Source organism: Lynx rufus, unplaced genomic scaffold, assembly GCF_022079265.1.
Source record: "Lynx rufus isolate CCGP_SWC_20201006 ecotype Redwood Valley unplaced genomic scaffold, mLynRuf1.p SCAF_9, whole genome shotgun sequence".
NCBI classification, from domain to species: domain Eukaryota; kingdom Metazoa; phylum Chordata; class Mammalia; order Carnivora; family Felidae; genus Lynx; species Lynx rufus.
The window spans coordinates 15,917,797-15,935,796 of record NW_025814897.1 but is presented as its reverse complement, the minus strand read 5'-3'; the positions used below and the strand labels follow the sequence as shown (position 1 = coordinate 15,935,796).

The 18,000-nt window shown below is 55.1% G+C and overlaps 1 protein-coding gene across 3 annotated transcripts; it reads left to right on the top strand.

The window, feature by feature from the left end:
* The first annotated feature begins 714 nt into the window (after nt 1–714).
* On the top strand, nt 715–17,681 carry SCN2B (sodium voltage-gated channel beta subunit 2). Of its 3 annotated transcripts, none has more exons than XM_047070300.1 (4): nt 715–1,264; nt 12,403–12,569; nt 12,898–13,108; nt 13,770–17,681. In XM_047070300.1, the coding sequence occupies exons 1-4, from the start codon at nt 1,231–1,233 to the stop codon at nt 13,967–13,969; spliced, it is 612 nt and encodes a 203-aa protein (XP_046926256.1). In that variant the 5' UTR covers nt 715–1,230; the 3' UTR covers nt 13,970–17,681. The 3 variants fall into 3 exon arrangements, with proteins under 3 accessions (XP_046926256.1, XP_046926258.1, XP_046926257.1); XM_047070302.1 differs by lacking the exon at nt 715–1,264 and adding an exon at nt 4,687–5,547; XM_047070301.1 differs by lacking the exon at nt 715–1,264 and adding an exon at nt 9,083–9,428.
* Nucleotides 17,682–18,000: the final 319 nt, after the last annotated feature.

The following is an 18,000-nucleotide window of genomic DNA, read 5'->3' as shown; positions in this document are numbered from 1 at the left end:
CACCACTTCTGTAAAACTCAACTCCCAAACGTACCTTCTTTCTCAAAAAATAAGGGAACTCAGAGTTTTCTCAGCAGAGACCTTTCCTATTTTGTAGATGGTGCAAACAACAGAGATTTGCCTCTCCCAGGACTTTCAGATCATGTGTTCATGGCCTCCTGAGTTTGGGTGCCATCTTGTCCACCCATCCATGCCTCGAATTTTCTTTTCATGATGGAACCCTCTGCTCCATATACCTTTGTATTTCTTGCTTCTGAGCCTTTGCTCTGGGTGTTTCCCTGCCTGGAACTCCCTTTCCCTTTCTGCCTGCCCAAATCAACGTTCTTTCAAGGCCCTGCTTCAGTCCTGCCTGAGTGGATTATTTCTCCCATCTTCCCAGATGTCTCTACACTTACCAGATTTTATCTCCTCATGTTCTCTGTTTGTTTTATGAGTGTGAGGCTTTATTTTCTCCAAGAGATCTTAAGCTTTTAGAGATCCTGCTTTGTGTGTCTTTTCTTTACATCTCTTCTGCGACCACGTGGGTCCATCCCTTGTTAAATAGGATTCCCGGAAATGGCGTGGAACAGCATGTACCGGGAGGCCTCCAGTTCGGGTCCTACCATGCCTTGGCCGCATAAGTTCTGGCTGACGGAGTTTCTGCCCTTTCCCCAGATGTAGACATTTATTCTCATGTGCTCAGGGACCAGTAGAGGCTTAGCTCAAACTCTAAATAAGACCCAGTCCCTGTCCTTAAAGAGCTATAGTTTAGTTGGGGGGGTAAGATGTGTAAACAAAAGGTGACAATATTTTCTGACACCCAGGCAATACCAGGCGTGCCTTTGTTCCTGTGCCCCCTGGAGAGGGGCGCTTATACCTTTGTCTCCCTATCTAGAATGTGAGCTCTCCGAGAGTGAGCTGTATCTCATTCATGTCGGAGTCTCTAGCTTCTAGTCCTAGTACACGGGGGACACTGGATAGATACTTGTTTGCTGAGCGAGAGAGTTGATAAACAAACGAGTGAATGTACCCCGCGTCACAGGCGTCTACATCTCTACGTCTCTACGTCTCTGCGTAGAGAGAAGAGGTACGAAGAAGACAAAGAGCGGGTGAGTTGGTAGCCGCTTTTTGAAGAAAGACTAGGAGGTTGCTGAACAGACCAGAGAGGAAGGGCATTCCGGGAAGAGGAGACAGCGAAGGCAAGGACACCAAGGTGTGAAGTCCTGGGTCAGAGAAACCACCTGGTGTGCAATGGCTGCAGAAGGGCACGGGGCGGAGAAGAGAGGTGAGTAACGATGATCCCTTCCTTGGTGGTTTCTCATCGGGCAGCTGGGTGCTCTGCAGATCCTGAGACCAGCATTTCCTCCTAAGCTTGTCCCTGCTTACCAGTCCCTTCTCCCCAACCCCCGAACCTGGCTTCTCACCGCCCATGGCTCATGGGATGCCAACCTTTTAATACGAGTTGAAGTCAGGACTTCAATGTGCTCAAGAATCACCCGGAGATCTTATTAAAAATGCAGATTGTGGTTTCTTGGGTGTGAGGTGCGGCCTGGGAGTCTGCATTTCTAAGGAGCTCCCATGTGATGCTGAGGGTGCCGGTCCAAGGACCAACCACGCTTCGAGAAGTCAGGCTTTCAGGCGAACTACCTAGGGAGGCTCCCTGTAGCCTCAGTGAGGCATTCCAAGGGCGAAAGGAAACCACCTTCCTTTGGGTTATTTAGAACACTGCTTCTCCCAGCAGGGTAGGTGATTGGGTGTTGTCCAGTAAAAAGTTAGGGGTAAATGGCACCGGGTAGAAATGCCACAAGCAGGGCTTCACTCCTCAAATAGCCCGTCTTTGATACTGGTGTCTATACTCTGCAAAATACCTCTTTGAGTTTCAGCTTCCCAGCCTTTTACTGGCTCCTGGGGAAGCTTTACGCTTTTGGAGCAAATGGGCATTGGGAGGCCCGAGCGAGCCATGAACGGTTGCCAGGTCTGTCTCCTCCCGCGGGACCCTGCCACAGGCCACCGCCCCCCTGATCGTTTGACCCTGAGTCCTGGAGGACTGAGTCGCTCAAAGGCCGTCCTGTTATAAATCACGCAGCTGGTTTCTCTCAGCCACATTTTGGAGAGAAGCAGAGAGTCGTGTCTTATCTTATGTCCCCAGCCAGGATAGAAGTTTCTGGTCCCTGTGTGAGACCCAATGAGCCGAGTAAGCTGCTTCCCTGAGCCTCTGGGCTCCCTCGACTGCATTAAGGAAAAGGAGGAGGCCGGCTACGTCAAACCAAAACTCTCTGGCTGACATGTGCCTGCGGCAGCACGGGTGGCTGAGTGGCTGTTCCGCAGACACAGACCGGGACCGGCAGAGCGGAGGGCCCGGGCTGGTGGCAGGGCCCGGGCTGGTGGCGAGGTCTCTCCCTCCTCTCCCTCCCGGCACACCTGGGAGCCCGGCCGCTGTGGCAAGGAGGCCCGGGGCCAGAGGGCAGCAGGGATGGGGACCGGCCGTGGCCACTGGAGGACAGTTTTCCCTAGGCCGCCCCTCCTCTCTCTCTGCCCCTCTGCCTCCGGTGACTGGCACCCAACCCTGGCCACCTGGCCTCTCCCAGCCTAGCGGCTGCGGCTAGATTTTCCTGCCTTCACGATGATGTCTGCTTTTCCCCATTTCCTCTTCCAATCCATTCACTCGGTCGTTGGCTCGCTTGTTCCTTCATTCGTTCGGTCGCTCGTTCATTCGTTCGGGCGGGCTCCTGGGCAGCTTTGCCTCACCCGTGTGTGGAGCGTCCGCTCATGAGCCAAGCGCTGCTCCGAGCTCCCATTCGGTTCCTCCACACCCAGCTTGGGGCACCTTCCTCTTGCATCCTATGCAAAGGTTCCTTGCTACGTCCCTTGTCCCTTCCGGTCTTCGCTCTTCTCTTCCCCGCGCCTCTGAACAACCCGAGAGAAGGACTTGCGTCTCCGCCGTGGGCCGTGTAGAGTACCGGGAGAACCCAGTGTTTCACACAGGCCTCAGCTTGCGTCCTGCCTCTGCCTCTGCCCTTGACGGCCATACGTAAACTGGGGTGGGTTCGGTTCTGTCCGCCGCAGCGACGGGGCCTGGGACAGGTGGCAGTCCAGAGCTGATGGCCAAGAAAGAATTCTCGAGACGTCTTCGGTGCCAGAAAAGGTGACTCCGTTAAAGCACGGGGACGGGACCCTGGGCAGAAAGAGCTGCCCCGGGACCGTGAGGAGAGACTGATTATAGACTTGGGAGCCAGGGGAGGCAAAGGCAAGGGGGAGTTTCCAAAGTTTATATACTAAAGAAGACTCACAGGAGAGCGGAGGCCTAGCCATTGTCAAGCTCAGATCGTTTTTCCCTCTAGCAAAGCATGAACCTTAAGACGGAAGGGAGTTCCTGGAGGCATGTTCTACTCCGCCTGCCTCAAGTATTTATCAATGGGCTGCAGGTTATAAGGGAATTTAATTTTTTTAATGTATTTATTCTGAGAGACAGAGTGCTAGCAGGGGAGGGGCAGAGAGAGAGGGAGAGAGAGAATCCCGAGCAGGCTCCGTGCTGTCAGTGTGCAGCCCTGTGTGGGGCTGGATCCCGTGAACTGTGACATCATGACCAAAATCAAGAGTCGGATGCTCAACCGACTGAGCCACCCCGGCACCCCCAGGACATTTCATTTCATCTGCCATTTCCTTCTGCCTCTGTTTCCCACATCATCAGTTTCCTAATTTACGGTGATAAAAAGAGAAGAAGAAATCACCTGGCCCAGAGTTACAGTTCAGTTGAGATGTCACATGTAAAGTTCTTGGCACAGAATTAGTGCATAAGGATTTAAATTGCTTCCTCTTGCCCATGGCCCAATGGCCCATCACAAGTGTGAGGGACTGCCACACAGGAGTCTTTGTTCTACTTAAATGTCTCCCCAGAAGAGCTGGGGCCACCTGCTGTGTTCAGGGCCATCTTGGGACTTCACCCCAAGTTCTCCTCCTTGTTGATTTTTGCCTTCCTTTTCCAAAAGTTTTCAAACAGACACATCAGAAGAGAGACCTGTACAATGAGCCCTTTGCAACGGTCGCCGGTTTCAATAATCAACAGCGATGTCCTGTCTTGTGTCACCTCCCCCACGTTTTTTCCCCTGGTGTATCTTTTTTTTTTTTTTAATTTTTTTTTTCAACGTTTATTTATTTTTGGGACAGAGAGAGACAGAGCATGAACGGGGGAGGGGCAGAGAGAGAGGGAGACACAGAATCGGAAACAGGCTCCAGGCTCCGAGCCATCAGCCCAGAGCCTGACGCGGGGCTCGAACTCCCTGACCGCGAGATCGTGACCTGGCTGAAGTCGGACGCTTAACCGACTGGGCCACCCAGGCGCCCCTCCCCTGGTGTATCTTAAAGCAAATTCCAGTCACCGTATCATTTCACCTATAAACACTCCAGTATGTATAACAGATAAAGATGTGCAAGAACAAAACCACAATATTGTTAACACGTTCAACAAAATTAAGAATTATTATTATTTAAAAAAAATTTTTTTAATGTGTATTTATTCTTAAGACAGAGACAGAGCGTGAACAGGGGAGGGGCAGAGAGAGAGGGAGACACAGAACCCGAAACAGGCTCCAGGCTCTGAGCTGTCAGCACAGAGCCCGACGTGGGGCTCGAACCCACGAACTGTGAGATCATGACCTGAGCCGAAGTCGGACGCCCAACCGACTGAGCCACGCAGGAGCTCCAAGAATTATTATTAATATAATTTAATACCCAGTCCCTATTTATTTTTTCCCAGTTGTCTCAAAAAATGTCTTTTCACTGTTGATTTGATCAGATATCAGGATTCCCAAAGGTTCGTATTACATTGGATTTTAAAGTCTCAGGTGGTTTTGCATCAGCCTGTTTTGACATGTTCTGTTTTCAGTGGAAATGGTAGAAAAATGAGGAAGCCCTTACTTCCTGAAAGTCTCTCCAACTCACTTCCCTGAACCCTTTCCAAATAACACAAAACAAACATGTCCTTTTTTGGGTGTCTTTAAATGACAAAAAGAGTTCCCCCCTTCACAGCAGTTTTGAAATGAATGAGCTCCTCTAACAGCTTTCAAAACCCAACAATCATTCAGGAGGAGGAGGAGGAGAAGAAGAAGAAGAAGAAGAAGAAGAAGAAGAAGAAGAAGAAGAAAAGCAGGATTTGCTTTAGTTCTTGTTTTTGAGGGGAAAAATTCCTGGGAACTTTGTCCTTTTCAGAAAGACTTTTTTTACGCCCTCCCACCTGCTTTTCAAAATCCACCAACCACAAAATTTACTCCATCCCCCTTTTTTCTCTCTCCCTTACACACTCCCTCTCTCTTTTTAGCAGCAACATATAAGCCGGCCATATTAGAGAGATGGAAATAAAGCTTCCTTAATGTTGTATGTGTCTTTGAAGTACATCTGTGCATTTTTTTTTAGCATCTAACCATTCCTCCCTTGTAGCCCTTGGCCCCTCAAACCACCCTCTCCCATATCCCACCCGACTAACATCTCAGTCTCTGAAAATGCACAGAGATGCCTGGCTACCTCGCCCTGCCTTCAGTCTCACGGGGCTCAGTCTCTTTTTCTCTTTGGGTAAGTTAGACGACACATTTGCATGCTCCTGAGGGTCCAGAAGTGTAGCTGCAGCTGGAAGAGGGTGGGGGCTGGGGGGCAGAAAGGAAGACATTGCTTGAGTTTCCCTTCTTGTCCTTGGGAAGGGAGGTACCGGGGGACCGGGGGAGACATTGCTGAGGACTGCATAACGCGGGTATGACTTGGCCACAGAAATGTTGGGTCGGGGGATCTGAGTGTTCCTTGGGGGTGACAGTTATCACAGGGGGTGGTTTTTCTTTGGATTTCCCTAAAACGGACTTATGTGGGGGTGGGGGCAAAAGGTAGGTTGATCTGCCAAGTCTCCTCGTGGATTTTTTTTCAGCTGCTGCAAATGTGGGGTCCTGGGCCTTAATGCTCCCTTAAGGGGCTTCTTTTGTGGACCTTGATCTTTGGAAGCTGGTGGATTTAGGATATTAGGAAAGAATGCTTGGGGGAGCCGGGGGTAGAAAGTTGAGTCTGGGTCTTGTTTCCTGGAAATCTGTACCATTGATTTGTTGAAATGTGTGGGGGTGCAGGTGGCAGGTTGGCTCGGGGTATGGTCTCTGTATTGGGGAGACACTTCCTGAAGCTGATGGTGGCCTCTGACTTGGGCCAGATGGAGTGGGGGAGGGGTCAGGTGAAGGAATCAGGAAAAAAAGAAAAAGAAGAAGAAGAAGAAAAAAAAGGAACTCATGGGCTGAGTGTGGCTTCAAGACCAGCCCAGCCTTGGAGACTGCCATGTCAAGTGATCCAAATGTTAATTTCTTACTTGACCCCTCATGACTTCCTGGTGAGGAGGTGGGCTCCAAAGTTATTTGCAAGCCTGCTTTGTGGGTAGTTTCATTCTTGCTCCTAAACTTACTCATTGCTGGCGTAGCAGTTGGTCAAGTCCAAGGATTGTCAGTGGGGATATTCCCAATCGCAAAATCCCTCTTCTTCCCTCCCTCCCTCCCTTCTTCCTTCCCTCCCTCCTTCCCTCCCTCTCTGTTTCTCTGTTTCTTGGTTTGCCGTGTTGGATATTGGGCAAGAGTGCTAGACAGAGACAACACAGAGCCCCTGGCAGCTTGTATGATATGGCCTATTGGCTTTGCTGAGTTACTGGACATATTAACAACAGAGCAGGAATGTTATGGAAGCTCGGGCAGTACAAAGAGGGCGAGCCTGGGAATCAGATCTGGGTTTCAAGCCATCTTGGCCATTTACTTCATGAGCATAGGCAAGTGACTAGACCCTCCTGAGCTTCAGTTCTTTCATGGGTAAACTGAAGAGTGCCTGGGTGTGTTTTGTGAGTCTGGCACAAAGCAGGTGCTCAATAATAGCTGAACTTTGTGAATGTTTTCAAGCACCCGCGCGCTGTGTATCTTAGTCTTCGCGATAATCGGTAATCGTGCGAGGTAGACACTGTTATGATCCTCCTGTGACAGATGACGAAACAGGCGCAGAGAAATTAACCAAATGACTGAAATTAAATAACTTGAAGTCACACGACTAGAATAAGACGAGCTGAGATTTGAACCTTTTGTCTGACTGCGGGTACTTAGTTGTTGAATTCTACTGCCCCCAACGTTCAAGAAGCGGTACTGCTATATTAACAATACTTGATCAAAGAATCTCAATCAAGTGCAGGCAAAAAGATGAGGAATTGGGTGGGTGGCCTGTGTGTAAGGAGCCAGGGATGGAGGACAGGTGACTCCTTTTGGAGTTAAGGAGAGCTTCCTGCAGGCGGAGGCAGTCTTGTGAGAGTGAAGAAAGGAAGCGGCTCTGGGACCAGGACCAGGGTGTGTCTCAGGGGAGGATGGGGTCTGGAGGGAAGAGGTCAGGGAGTGGGGGTTGTGAGGTCGTGGTGGGAGGAAGCTAGAGCCTTGGCGAACCTGGGTGGTAGAGAATGCAGGAATGGGGATCTTGAACTCGAACTTGACGGATGCTAAGATGGGGTATGCCCTGGCATTCCAAGGCTAAGGGGTTCAGGTGGAAGATGGAACTTTGGCGGTTGTAATGGCATCGGCCTCCAAGATGGAGGAACAAATGACAAGGGAGGGGCCGCATCAGGGGCAGGGTTTGTGAGAATGACTCTACAGCTGGTCATGGGGAAGGGGACCAGCTGGGCAACCTGCTGCACACACAACAGAAACAGGTGGGACTAGTTTTTAGCTGGAAGCAATCCACATGACTGGACTTCCCAGAGTTTTTCTTAAGACCATTGGCTCCGCAGCCCCAGCCTGGTTACCAAAGTCTGGGTTATGTCGGGCAAGGCCTAGAAAGTGGAGTCTGGTCCTCAGTCACGCCCGCTGCACTTTGCTGCTGGGGGCGGGGATCCAGACACAGAGGGGAGAGTGCCTTTCCTTCCTTCTGCAGACTTTTACGGAGTGCCCATCTGTGTGTCACACACTGTTCTGGGTCCAGGGACACCAGGATGACTAGAAATCAGCCCTGGAGCCTCCTGAGAGACCCAGGCACATAAACAATAACAACGCCACATCATAGGTGCTGTCATAATAATAACAATCATAACAACGATAACAATAACAGCAGCTAAACTTTGTCAAGCGCTGACTACGTCCCAGGCAGCTGTGAGCTTTACATGTTAGCAAGCCACTTACTCCTCACAGCAGCCCTAGGAGTCAGGTTCTATTATTGCCCCCCCCCCCCCCTTTTAACAGATGAGAAAACTGAGGTCTGGAAGGTTAACCACCTCGCCTGAGATCAGACCACTTGGCCACTATGCCGTTCTGCCTCCCGGTCATGTACAAGTAGAAGCGGTAGGGACGGGCCGCTGCCGCGGAGGTATGCCTTATAAGCCGGGAAGTGTAGGCTATACAAGGGGTGTAGAAGGGTGAACGAGTTTCCCGAACGGAATTAAAAACGAATGTAAGAGGCCTGGAGGGGTGAGAGAAAGTGGAGTTGCTGGGAAAAGTAAGAAGTCAGGGATCACTGAAGTGGAGGAAGCATGGAATCAGGAGCTGGCGGGAGAGGAGGCCAGGACCTAGGTTGGCCCCAGATGGCAAAGGGCTTGGAAGCTGTGCCCAGGAGCCTGCGCGTGATCCCGAAAGCAACAGGGAGCAAGCGGAGGGGTGATGAGGACAGCTTGCTCATGCTGCGCGGGGTGGTGGTGGGGGGGTGGCTAGACTGGGCTTGGAGGGGGAGATCCTGGCACGGGGGAGGGTCTGAATGCAGGAGGCAGGATCTGGGTGCCACACTCTCCTGGGATGCAGGGGCTGCCCCAGGAGACAGTGTGCTCAGAAGTTTGGGGGGACGCATTCTCTACTTAGACACATTCTTTCTCTTTTAAGCAAGAAGAAAATCAACCTACCTCATAGGGGGCTGTAGGGTTGGAAAGAGGAGTGGGAGAATTCACTTCTGTCCTTGCAGGAGACAGGGCTCAGCCGGAGGTGAGCAAATTTTTGTGATCTCTGAGAGATGGGTCAGTTAGAACAGTCGATAACAGGGGGCCTGGGGTGCCCAGATGCGCCCTGGAGAAAATGGGGAGGGCTGGGCACCGGTGATGTTTTGGAACTAAGACCAGAAACCACATCCTTACCGCGCCCCTGTTGATCCCCATTTCCTTTCTGTGAGTTGGTAATCGCGAGACCCAGACCTGGTCCCAAGTGGGGCAACCAGGAGCACTGGGCTTCCTTGTACGGAGGTTCCTTTAAATAGGCCCATTCTCCTGTGGCCAGCCTGCCCCGAGCTGGGGGCTGGCAGTTTGGGGCGGGGTCTGCCATGGAGAGGCAGGAGGCCTGGTCCCTGGCTTTGTCACACCCTTACCCAGCCCCAACCCCTCACCCCTGTCTGGAACCTTGGGTTCAGATTGAGCTTTGCCACTTACTAGCTATATACTTGGGCTATTAACGTAACTTCTCTCTGCTCAATTGCATATTCTGGTAAGTGGGGTGGTATTAGGGTTATTGTACGTATCTAATGAGGCCTGCGTGCATCTAATGAGGCATGCATAAAACAGCATCTGGCCTGCAGTAAATAAGCACTTTGTTATTGTGAAATCCTTTCTGTGGCCCTCGTTGTGGACTCGGCTACTTTCCGGAAGCAGCAGAATTTATCAGGATTTTGCTCACAGCTCTGACCTTGTTGCACGACGGCTCCCTCGTCTTCAATGGGAGCCTGGATCCGTGAAAGGCCTAAAGCCCCGGTGGGGACTCAGGCTGAGGTGGGCACCTTGGAGTCAGGAACCACCTTCTGGCCCCGGCTTGTCCCTGGCTTTCACTGATTTGGTGATCCCATCCCTCTCTCTGCCGTTGGGACTTGCTAGATTTCTCTGACCACTAGAGGGCACGCGTGTTCCTCCCGGCGCCTGCTGCAGGGGTGCTGGAGAGGGACCCTGCATTGCACCTCTGCTCCCCTCCTGCCAGCCAGAAAAGGCCTCCCCACAGCTCTGTCCTTCCACGCGGCAGGGTGCTGGCTCCTTCCCTATGGAGGGAGCTGCCCTGTGGCGTTCAGGTTCTAATCTGAGTGATGTGGGCTGGGGTGGGAAAGGGGCCAGGGATAGGTCAGCCCGATTCACAGCACCTGGTTTCTGGGGTCACCTGGAGGCTCTTTTGGGGGTAGGGGGCCCTGGGAAGGTAGCAGAACTTGGAAGGGGCTAGAGAAGCAGGGCCGTCCTCGGATAAGAGGTAAGCTCAGGACAAGGCCCTGCCAGGTTCCTTCCCTGCAGATCTCTCTGCCTCTGCAGAGCGGGGGCGGCAATGGCATTTTCTGCACACCTCCTCCTTGCCCGGTGCTGTGCTAGGTGCTTTCATAATGGTGATGAAAGCGGGGATGGGGGAACTGGGCTTTGTTCTTCTCAGCCGGCCCACCCGGCGTCCCCAGCTCGTGTTCCCCTGGTGAGTATTCAGCCCACACCCCGAAGCCTTGGCCTTGCAGGGGGGTCCGCACGCCTAACCCCTCCACCGAAGGCTCAGTCGTGACCTCTACGGCCAGCATTTTATTGCATTTCCTGCTCGTCAGCGTCCTGCCCACGAGCCTCGGACACTGCATCCTAAGGGATGGGCTGAACAGAAGGCTTCCAGGCTGCGGTGCGGCTGCTGGTGTGGTGGGGCCCGGCAGGTCTGTGCTATACAGCAGCGTGAAAAACAAAGGCCCTGCAGGGCCTCCGCTGCCGGGCCTGGGCTGTGTGCCAGACCTGGGGGAACTCCAAGGGGCTGCCCTCTGCCGGGAGGAGACTGTCCTGGAAGGCCTTCCTGTTTAGGGGGCAGAATTTGAGAATGTAGGATGACAGACTGTCCATCAATGCATTTACATGCAATTTACATTGCATAATTGGAAAAATTATCGTGGCAACCCCAGGAGGTGGGTGTGGTCAGCCGTGTTTTGCAGAGCCGGGGACCGAGGCTTGGAAGGTGAAGGGGCTTGTCCACATTCTGCGAGCCGACTGCAGGCAGCATGGGACCCCGTGTCTCACGGGGTCTCACGGGGTCTCCTGGTCTATGCTACTCCTGTATCAGCAGGCGCCTAGCCACCCCTCTGCCCACGACTCCCTGCCCCCAGGCCCCTGGTGGCTTTGTATGTCACCCAAAGAAAATCCTGACTCTGAGTTCTGGCCCCCAAGGTTAAAGTCACATTATTATTTTTTTCTTTGTTAATGTCTGTTGCCTTCCCTAGGACACAAGCTTCATGTCGCAGCAGTGACGCTGCCTGTCACAGCAATGTCCCCCAGGGTCTAGGCTAAGTGCAGGGGCGGGCGTGGTGGGTGGCTTATAAATATCGGGTAAATGAGTGAATGAATGGCTGATGCTGAACGTCACTGTTTATCCCCTATAAAGAAGAGGAATCTTTGGGGATGACATTTTGGCGATATTGGTAGAAAATCCAAGCCTTAAGGTCAGGACTAGGGTGAGGCCAGAGAGGTGCCCACGATGTACGGTTTAAGGAGGTCTTTGCCTGATCCCGAGGGGGGGCGCCCCCTTAAATTTTGTGTCCCAGGCTTTCTGCCCTCTGAGGGTCCCTGCAGCTTCGGCTGGAAGGGCCTGGTTTCGCTCACCTCCCCCTAGACTCTGCTCTGCTTAGGATGTCTCAGTGGGACAGAACTTTCTCAGCCCCAGCACCCAGCTCCTCTGGACCAGGTCTGGTGCTGCTTATCGGATGTGACAGAAACCTGCTGTTCCCACCCGGCCACCCCCTCAGCCTGTATCAGCTCCCTGCTGTGGCGTTTCCAGGCCTGACATCTCCCAAAGGGACTCCTGTCCTTGGAGACCCATCAGTTGGTCCCTTGGAATCGTACCTACTTTTCCGGGATGGCTCTAGCCTTCCGCTGCTTGTCTGCCTTCTTTCCTGTTTGCTAGGGGCCGGTGGGGGGCGGGGAGGATGAGCGGGGGTGGGAGGGAGGCTGGGCTGGGCACACTGCTTACCTTTGACCTTGGGGTATAGAGAGCAAGGCCTTCTGAGTCTCCATCCATCCTCAAGGCTTTCCACCCCGTGGGGGACACTGGAGGGGCTTCGGCTCAGCAGAGACATCTGGAAGCGGTGGGGAAGGAGGTGAAAGCCGGGGTCGGCACAACGGAGCCCCTCGTCCGAGGTTTTCAGCCAGCAGGTGGCAGTGGTAGGACCGCAGGATAGCCGGATGGAATGGCTGCATGACAGGGTCCTGGGAAAGTCTTAGGGCCACATGTCTGCCCCAGCCTCAACAGGCGGGTCGGTTTCTCTCCACCCCAGCCTTGCTCTGCCCAAGGGCCACATCAGGTGCCCCTTATGAGCTTGGCGCACCTGACCCCACTCCCTAGTTTCAGCCAGAAGGGCCCCACCCACTGCCAGAGCTCTCTCCACGCCCACCTGGTGCAGAAGGCTTGCGCCCTGTCCCCAGCCCTGCCGGCCAGACTCCTTACCAGCTTGCGGCTTCATCCGCAGTGCCACCAGCGCGGAGCATGGAGATCACAGTACCTACCACCCTCAACGTCCTCAATGGCTCTGACGCCCGCCTGCCCTGCACCTTCAACTCCTGCTACACGGTGAACCACAAACAGTTTTCCCTGAACTGGACCTACCAGGAGTGCAGCAACTGCTCTGAGGAGATGGTGAGTCCTGGGAAGGAGGTGGGTGGGGGTGAAAGAGGAGGCAGGAGCCCTTGCGAGCGAAGCCCCCATGTCCCACCACCTGTCCCTGCACTGGATGAGGACCCTGGTGGTCCCGGGGACGGGGGGGTGGGGGGGGGCTCTGTCTGCTCCAGAGGGCTTTGGCAGAAGGCGTGTCGTGCCGCCCGGGGTGGGGGGGCCCGGGAGGGTGACAGAGACCTGGAGGTAACCGCCTCTCTTCCGGGAAGACAGGCGCATGGGCGTGGACCCCCGCCCCCACTCTTCTCACACCTCCTCCTGCATCCAGCTCCCCTCCTGCCCCTTGTCCTAGTTCCTCCAGTTCCGCATGAAGATCGTCAACCTGAAGCTGGAGCGTTTCCGAGACCGCGTGGAGTTCTCGGGGAACCCCAGCAAGTACGATGTGTCGGTGACGCTGAGGAGCGTGCAGCTCGAGGACGAGGGCATCTACAACTGCTATATCATGAACCCGCCCGACCGCCACCGGGGCCACGGCAAGATCTATCTGCAGGTCCTCATGGAAGGTGAGGGGCGAGTGAGCCCGATCCCAGCCGGCCGCCCTCGGGGCGCCCTTGGAGAGCCCGTGCCCTCCTGGGGCTTGTGCCGGCTGGGAGGCCTCCGCTTCTCTTCCGCTGCTCCCTGGGGACTGGGGCCGCGTCTCGGAGAGTCCTTACCGCGACCTCGGTCGCGATCGTCATCCGAAAATAGCGGCTTTTCGTGCGTGGGGCCCTCGCTATGTCTCGGTGAGAGGGCTGACCTCGACGTGGGCGCTATCCCAGGTCATCCTCAAGAATGCCTCAGTGGGGGAGGCATCGTTACTGTCCCCATTTTACAGACGAGGAGACAGGCTGAGAGAAGATCGGTCAGTTACCTAAGGTCACACCATAAACGAAGAGTGCAGTTAGGACTCAGGTTTGGGTCTATTCGATCTCAAAATCCATGGTCTTAAATCCTGCGGTTCACTGTCATCCCCTGGGGCTTTTAGGTGCCCCGGGGATTTGGGGGCGGGCCCGTGGAGGTCAAGGGCCTGGGTTGATTTTGGTTTTGACCAACGTCCTTTCCATGGGGAGCCATGGGGCTCTTTCCATGGGGACCAGCCCGCACATACTGTGGGGGGCAGGGGGCGGCGGGGGAGGCCCCCTTTTCCAGCCCCGGGGCTCAGTGGGTCCGTTTCTTGTCCTCCAGAGCCCCCTGAGCGGGACTCCACGGTGGCGGTGATCGTGGGCGCCTCCGTGGGCGGCTTCCTGGCGGTGGTCATCTTGGTGCTGATGGTAGTAAAGTGCGTGAGGAGGAAAAAAGAGCAGAAACTGAGCACGGACGACCTGAAGACAGAGGAGGAGGGCAAGACAGACGGAGAGGGCAATGCGGACGACGGCACCAAGTAACGCGGCGGCCGGGCCGCCCCTCCCTCGCGTCCTGTCTTCTTCCCCCTGCCCCGCACCGTGTGCCCTGCCTGCCCTCTCTTGGTGTGCTTCTCTTGAACCAGGCTCCCAGTGCCGACCCGGGGCCCCCCGAGCCCCTCACTTCGCGTCCCCCACCCCGCACCAAGAGTGACCCACCTCTCTTTCATTCGGGGGAAACCTGCCATGGGGTGTGGGACACGTGGGCCCTGGGGGAGGGGGAAGTGGGCTCCGGACTGCCGGTCCCGGAGGGGAGGCAGGAGGCCTGTGTGAGGGTCCTGGAAAGAGAGGCGGGGAGGGTGGGCAGTGGCGGAGGGGGAGGCCAGCTGTCCAGCCTGCCCGGTTTGTGGACTGGGTCCGGTGGGGCCTCAGGGAGGATGGGCGGGTGGCAGAGGGGCTTTCCTGTGCTGCCTCGAGAAAGCCTGCGCGGTGGCATCGCCGTGCTCCCCGGCTGCTCTAGGCCGGGTGGCCCGGTCAGGCTGGGGTGCCGATGGGTCCTGTCACTTGGGTGGAGGCCACGTTGAAGGGAGGACCGTGCATTTCCTGGGCACTGAAGGCAAGCAGGGGCTGGGGGCAGGTGGAGACGAGCCCCGGCCCAGGAAACTCTGCTCTTACCCCCTCTCCTTCCAGAGCTGCTACCAGGGAAGCCTCGGGGGTTTTCTGGCAGCTGCCAATCCCTTGGGAGTTTTGGTGGGCATTGTACGGAGAGTCACTGAGCTGGGCCACGGGCGGGTTGTAGCGTCCCAGGTGGCGGTCATTTCCCACCATAGTTACCCACTAACAGGAGACAAATTTCGAAGCCGGCTAAGGTCTGAAGGGGCAGGGGCTCCATTGTGAAGTGGAGTTGGCCGCAGGCTGCCTTCTCCCACAGGCTGACCGCCCTCCCTCCTCCCAGGCCGGGAGCGGCCAAGGTGGGGGGCTAAGGAGGGGTGGGAGCCACGATGGGGGAGCCGATGTGCAGAGCGGGGGCTTCATTCAGGCCTTCCGTTCAAACTTTCCCAGTTAGCAGGGTTTGGGCTGGCTTTTGGTAGAAAACAGGGAAGGAAATGCCCTGAGGGAAGTGTGAGGGGGCTCCTGGGGCCTCTGAGATCCTGTGGTCGCTCCCTCCCTTCCCGGCCCCCGGGCCTCCCTCTGTGGGGAAGCAAGTAGCGTTTATGGAGAGCCAACTTTCACTGCCATTATACTCACATCAGGAAGGGACTGATTATTTAAGCCTCAGGAGAGGGAGCGAGACAGAGAGAAGCTGCCGACGTGGACACTACCTTGGAAGACCCTCAGAGACCAACCAGGCAAGCCACTCACAACCAATGGGGAAACTGAGGTTCAAACTGGCAGAGACCGAGGGTCCCGCCGTCTCCTCCTCTGGCTCCTCAGTCTCCAGTTTGACCCAACAGAGCCATAGTTTTCTGGGTGGAAAGAGCCTCTGCGGGCTGGTCCACGAGGGAGGTGCGGTGAGGGAGACGGGCTGTCCGGGCCTGCTGCTGTCCCAGGGCGGCAGCTTCAGGCTGTGATTGAGGCCGGGTGGAGGGGTGGCGGGATGGAGGGGTGGAGTGGGAGGGCAGAGCTGCTGGCAAGGCCCCACTCCTGCCCCCCTCCCCCCGACCCCAGGCTGACCTTCTTTAGCACTTCCCAGCCTTTCCAGGGGCTCAGAGGCCACCCAGGCGCAGGAAGTCAGTGCCCAGGGCAGGAATGAGTCTGAGGAAAGGAGGCGAGGACAGGACTGGGACAGTCTCGGGGACCATCCTCTGCCTCTCCCCATCAGATAGCCGATTTGGGGCGAGAACGATATGGGAGGTTCCGTTTAATTCATTCCAATTCAGCATCCGTTCATTGAGCATCTCCCGTGGGCCTGGCACTGTGCCGGGCCCCAGGGAGGCACACGAAGCCATAGACGAGTTGGGAACTGCAGGTCAGCCCCGTGGGGGCCAAGACTAGTTCTTTTGTTTTGTCTTGTTTTGTTTTTGGGGTTTCTTTGGTGCATCTAATTCCACCTGTGCAGCCACTGCTCCCAGGGCTGAAGTTGGAGAAGAAGCAAGAAAGTCCTGAATCCGGGCCCTGGGAAGGAAAGGAAGGATGGAAAGGGGGGGAAAAGATACCGCAGGGAACAGGGTGGTAGACCGGGAAGAGTGGGCACAGCGTGGGGGACAGACAGCCTGAGTCAGGTGAGTCCAGCTCAGTACCTAACTGCCAATCAACACACTGCCAATGGGGGTGGGCTAAGCCACCAGGATGCCTGGGGCAGGCGGACACAGCCCATCCTTGGAGCCAACCAGCGAAGAGGGGAGCGACGGGTGGTGGGCACCCCATGCCAGCTGAGACCAAGGTGGCGACGCACTTCTGCAGCTTGCAGATTTCACTTTTCGGCAACCCCTCAAGGGCTCTCCTCTCCCGGGACCAGTGAAAGTCTGTGCCGAGGATCGGAAAAGTGGGGCAGCTTTCTTTTTCCAGGACTCCTAACATTTAGGGGAGTTTTTGCACGATCCCCTAGGTTTCTTCTAAGAAGTCCTCACTCTCCGTAAAGAAGCCCCAGACTTCCGGGTTCCTTCCTTGCAGTGCCCTGACCTAGTGGGGCCTCAGAGGCCCGAGCGGATGGAGGTGGGCCAGGAGCCACCTCTGCCCCAGGTGCCCACCCCCATGCGCCCTTTCTCCTGCAGCCGCTTAGAATCTCTTCCAGGGGCCTCCTCGAGCTGCCTCCCCCAGGGCGATGAGGTTGGGAACCAAATGGGGCTTCTGCGCGAGTAGAGGTGGGAAACCGGTGACATGTTTCCACGGCTGCTATTTCTCTCTCCTGCTTTCTAGTTTCTACCAGCAAGCTGGTCCTCTCCCTGCAAAGCCCACTTCTGGCTGCGTGTTTCCGTCACTGCGCTCTCGGCTGGGTCCAGTCTCCTGTTTTTCTCAACCGCCCCTGCCTCTCCTGTTGTCTTGGAACTCCTTGTCTGTCTCTTCCTCCTAATTAAGGGCCCCTGTAAAGAGCTGGGCTGGCCGACCCATGGGATTTAGCTTATAAGAACAAAGTACAATTTTTTCAGGACTGAAATGCCTTGAGGTGCCTTGAAACTGGCTTTGAAAATAGCTATCCGCCCCTTCGCTGGGGACTAATCACAGTGATTCCCAATTTATAAAAAAGGAAAAGCTGATTAATTGGATTCCTAAGTCCCCTTGGGGAAGCCGGGCTGGGAAGTATTTACAAGGTCAGGTTAAGCAGATGGACAATTGAGAATACTGGCCAGGTCACCAAAGACAGTCCCAGGCCATGGGAATGGCGTGGTGCAGTTAGATGGAGGGATGAATCCAGAAATTTCCCTTGCTACTTGTCTTAAGGATCGACAGCCTGTGTCTCCTGCTGTGCCTCATGCTGATGTCTTCCTTTATTGAAGCTTGCTGATGCATTTGTACATAGTCTATATATAGGTATAGATATATTATATATACACAAATATACAGCATCTCACTGCATCTACCCCACGAGTTATACTGGGTGTGGGGGGAGGGGAACAATCATTCCTCAATGTTTTGAGTCGATTCACCAAAGGCAAACTACAGAATGTTCTTCTTGCTCTTTGCGCACTTGGAGGAGAAAACCCAACTACTTAGGCACCTTCTAGGTTTTACGTGCCACCGGGTGGTTGGAAGGGGTGGTGGGGAGAAAAACTTCAACGGTCCTCGGGGGCCCAGCTGCCGCGTTTCTTTTGCAGTTTGTCTCATTGCTTGGATCTATTGGCTACAATAAACAGATCGTCTCCCTGAACATCCCTTGAGTGTGGCTTTTTTTGGGGGGGTGCAGCGCGGGAGAGGCTTTGCCAGGATCCTGACGGGGCCCCCTGATGCTCCTTTCCTGGTAACCCCACTGACATTGCCGGGTCCCCAGCAAGGACGAGGTCCTTCTGCTCTGCCCATGTTGACAAACGCCTTATCCCTTTCCCCGTTTGCCTTGTCTCGGAAACCCGGGGGACTCCATCCACCCTGAAAGCACCCTGAGGACAGGGTGGCTGAACACCCACTTCTTGGGGGTGGCG

What these genes read in the sequence shown, in the direction of transcription:
- SCN2B (XM_047070302.1), top strand. Translation starts at nt 5,478, where the DNA reads ATGCACAGAGATGCCTGGCTACCTCGCCCTGCCTTCAGTCTCACGGGG. An exon ending in GCAACTGCTCTGAGGAGATG is followed by an intron (nt 12,570 to 12,897) that starts GTGAGTCCTGGG and finishes CCCTTGTCCTAG; the next exon opens with TTCCTCCAGTTCCGCATGAA. An exon ending in TCTGCAGGTCCTCATGGAAG is followed by an intron (nt 13,109 to 13,769) that starts GTGAGGGGCGAG and finishes CTTGTCCTCCAG; the next exon opens with AGCCCCCTGAGCGGGACTCC.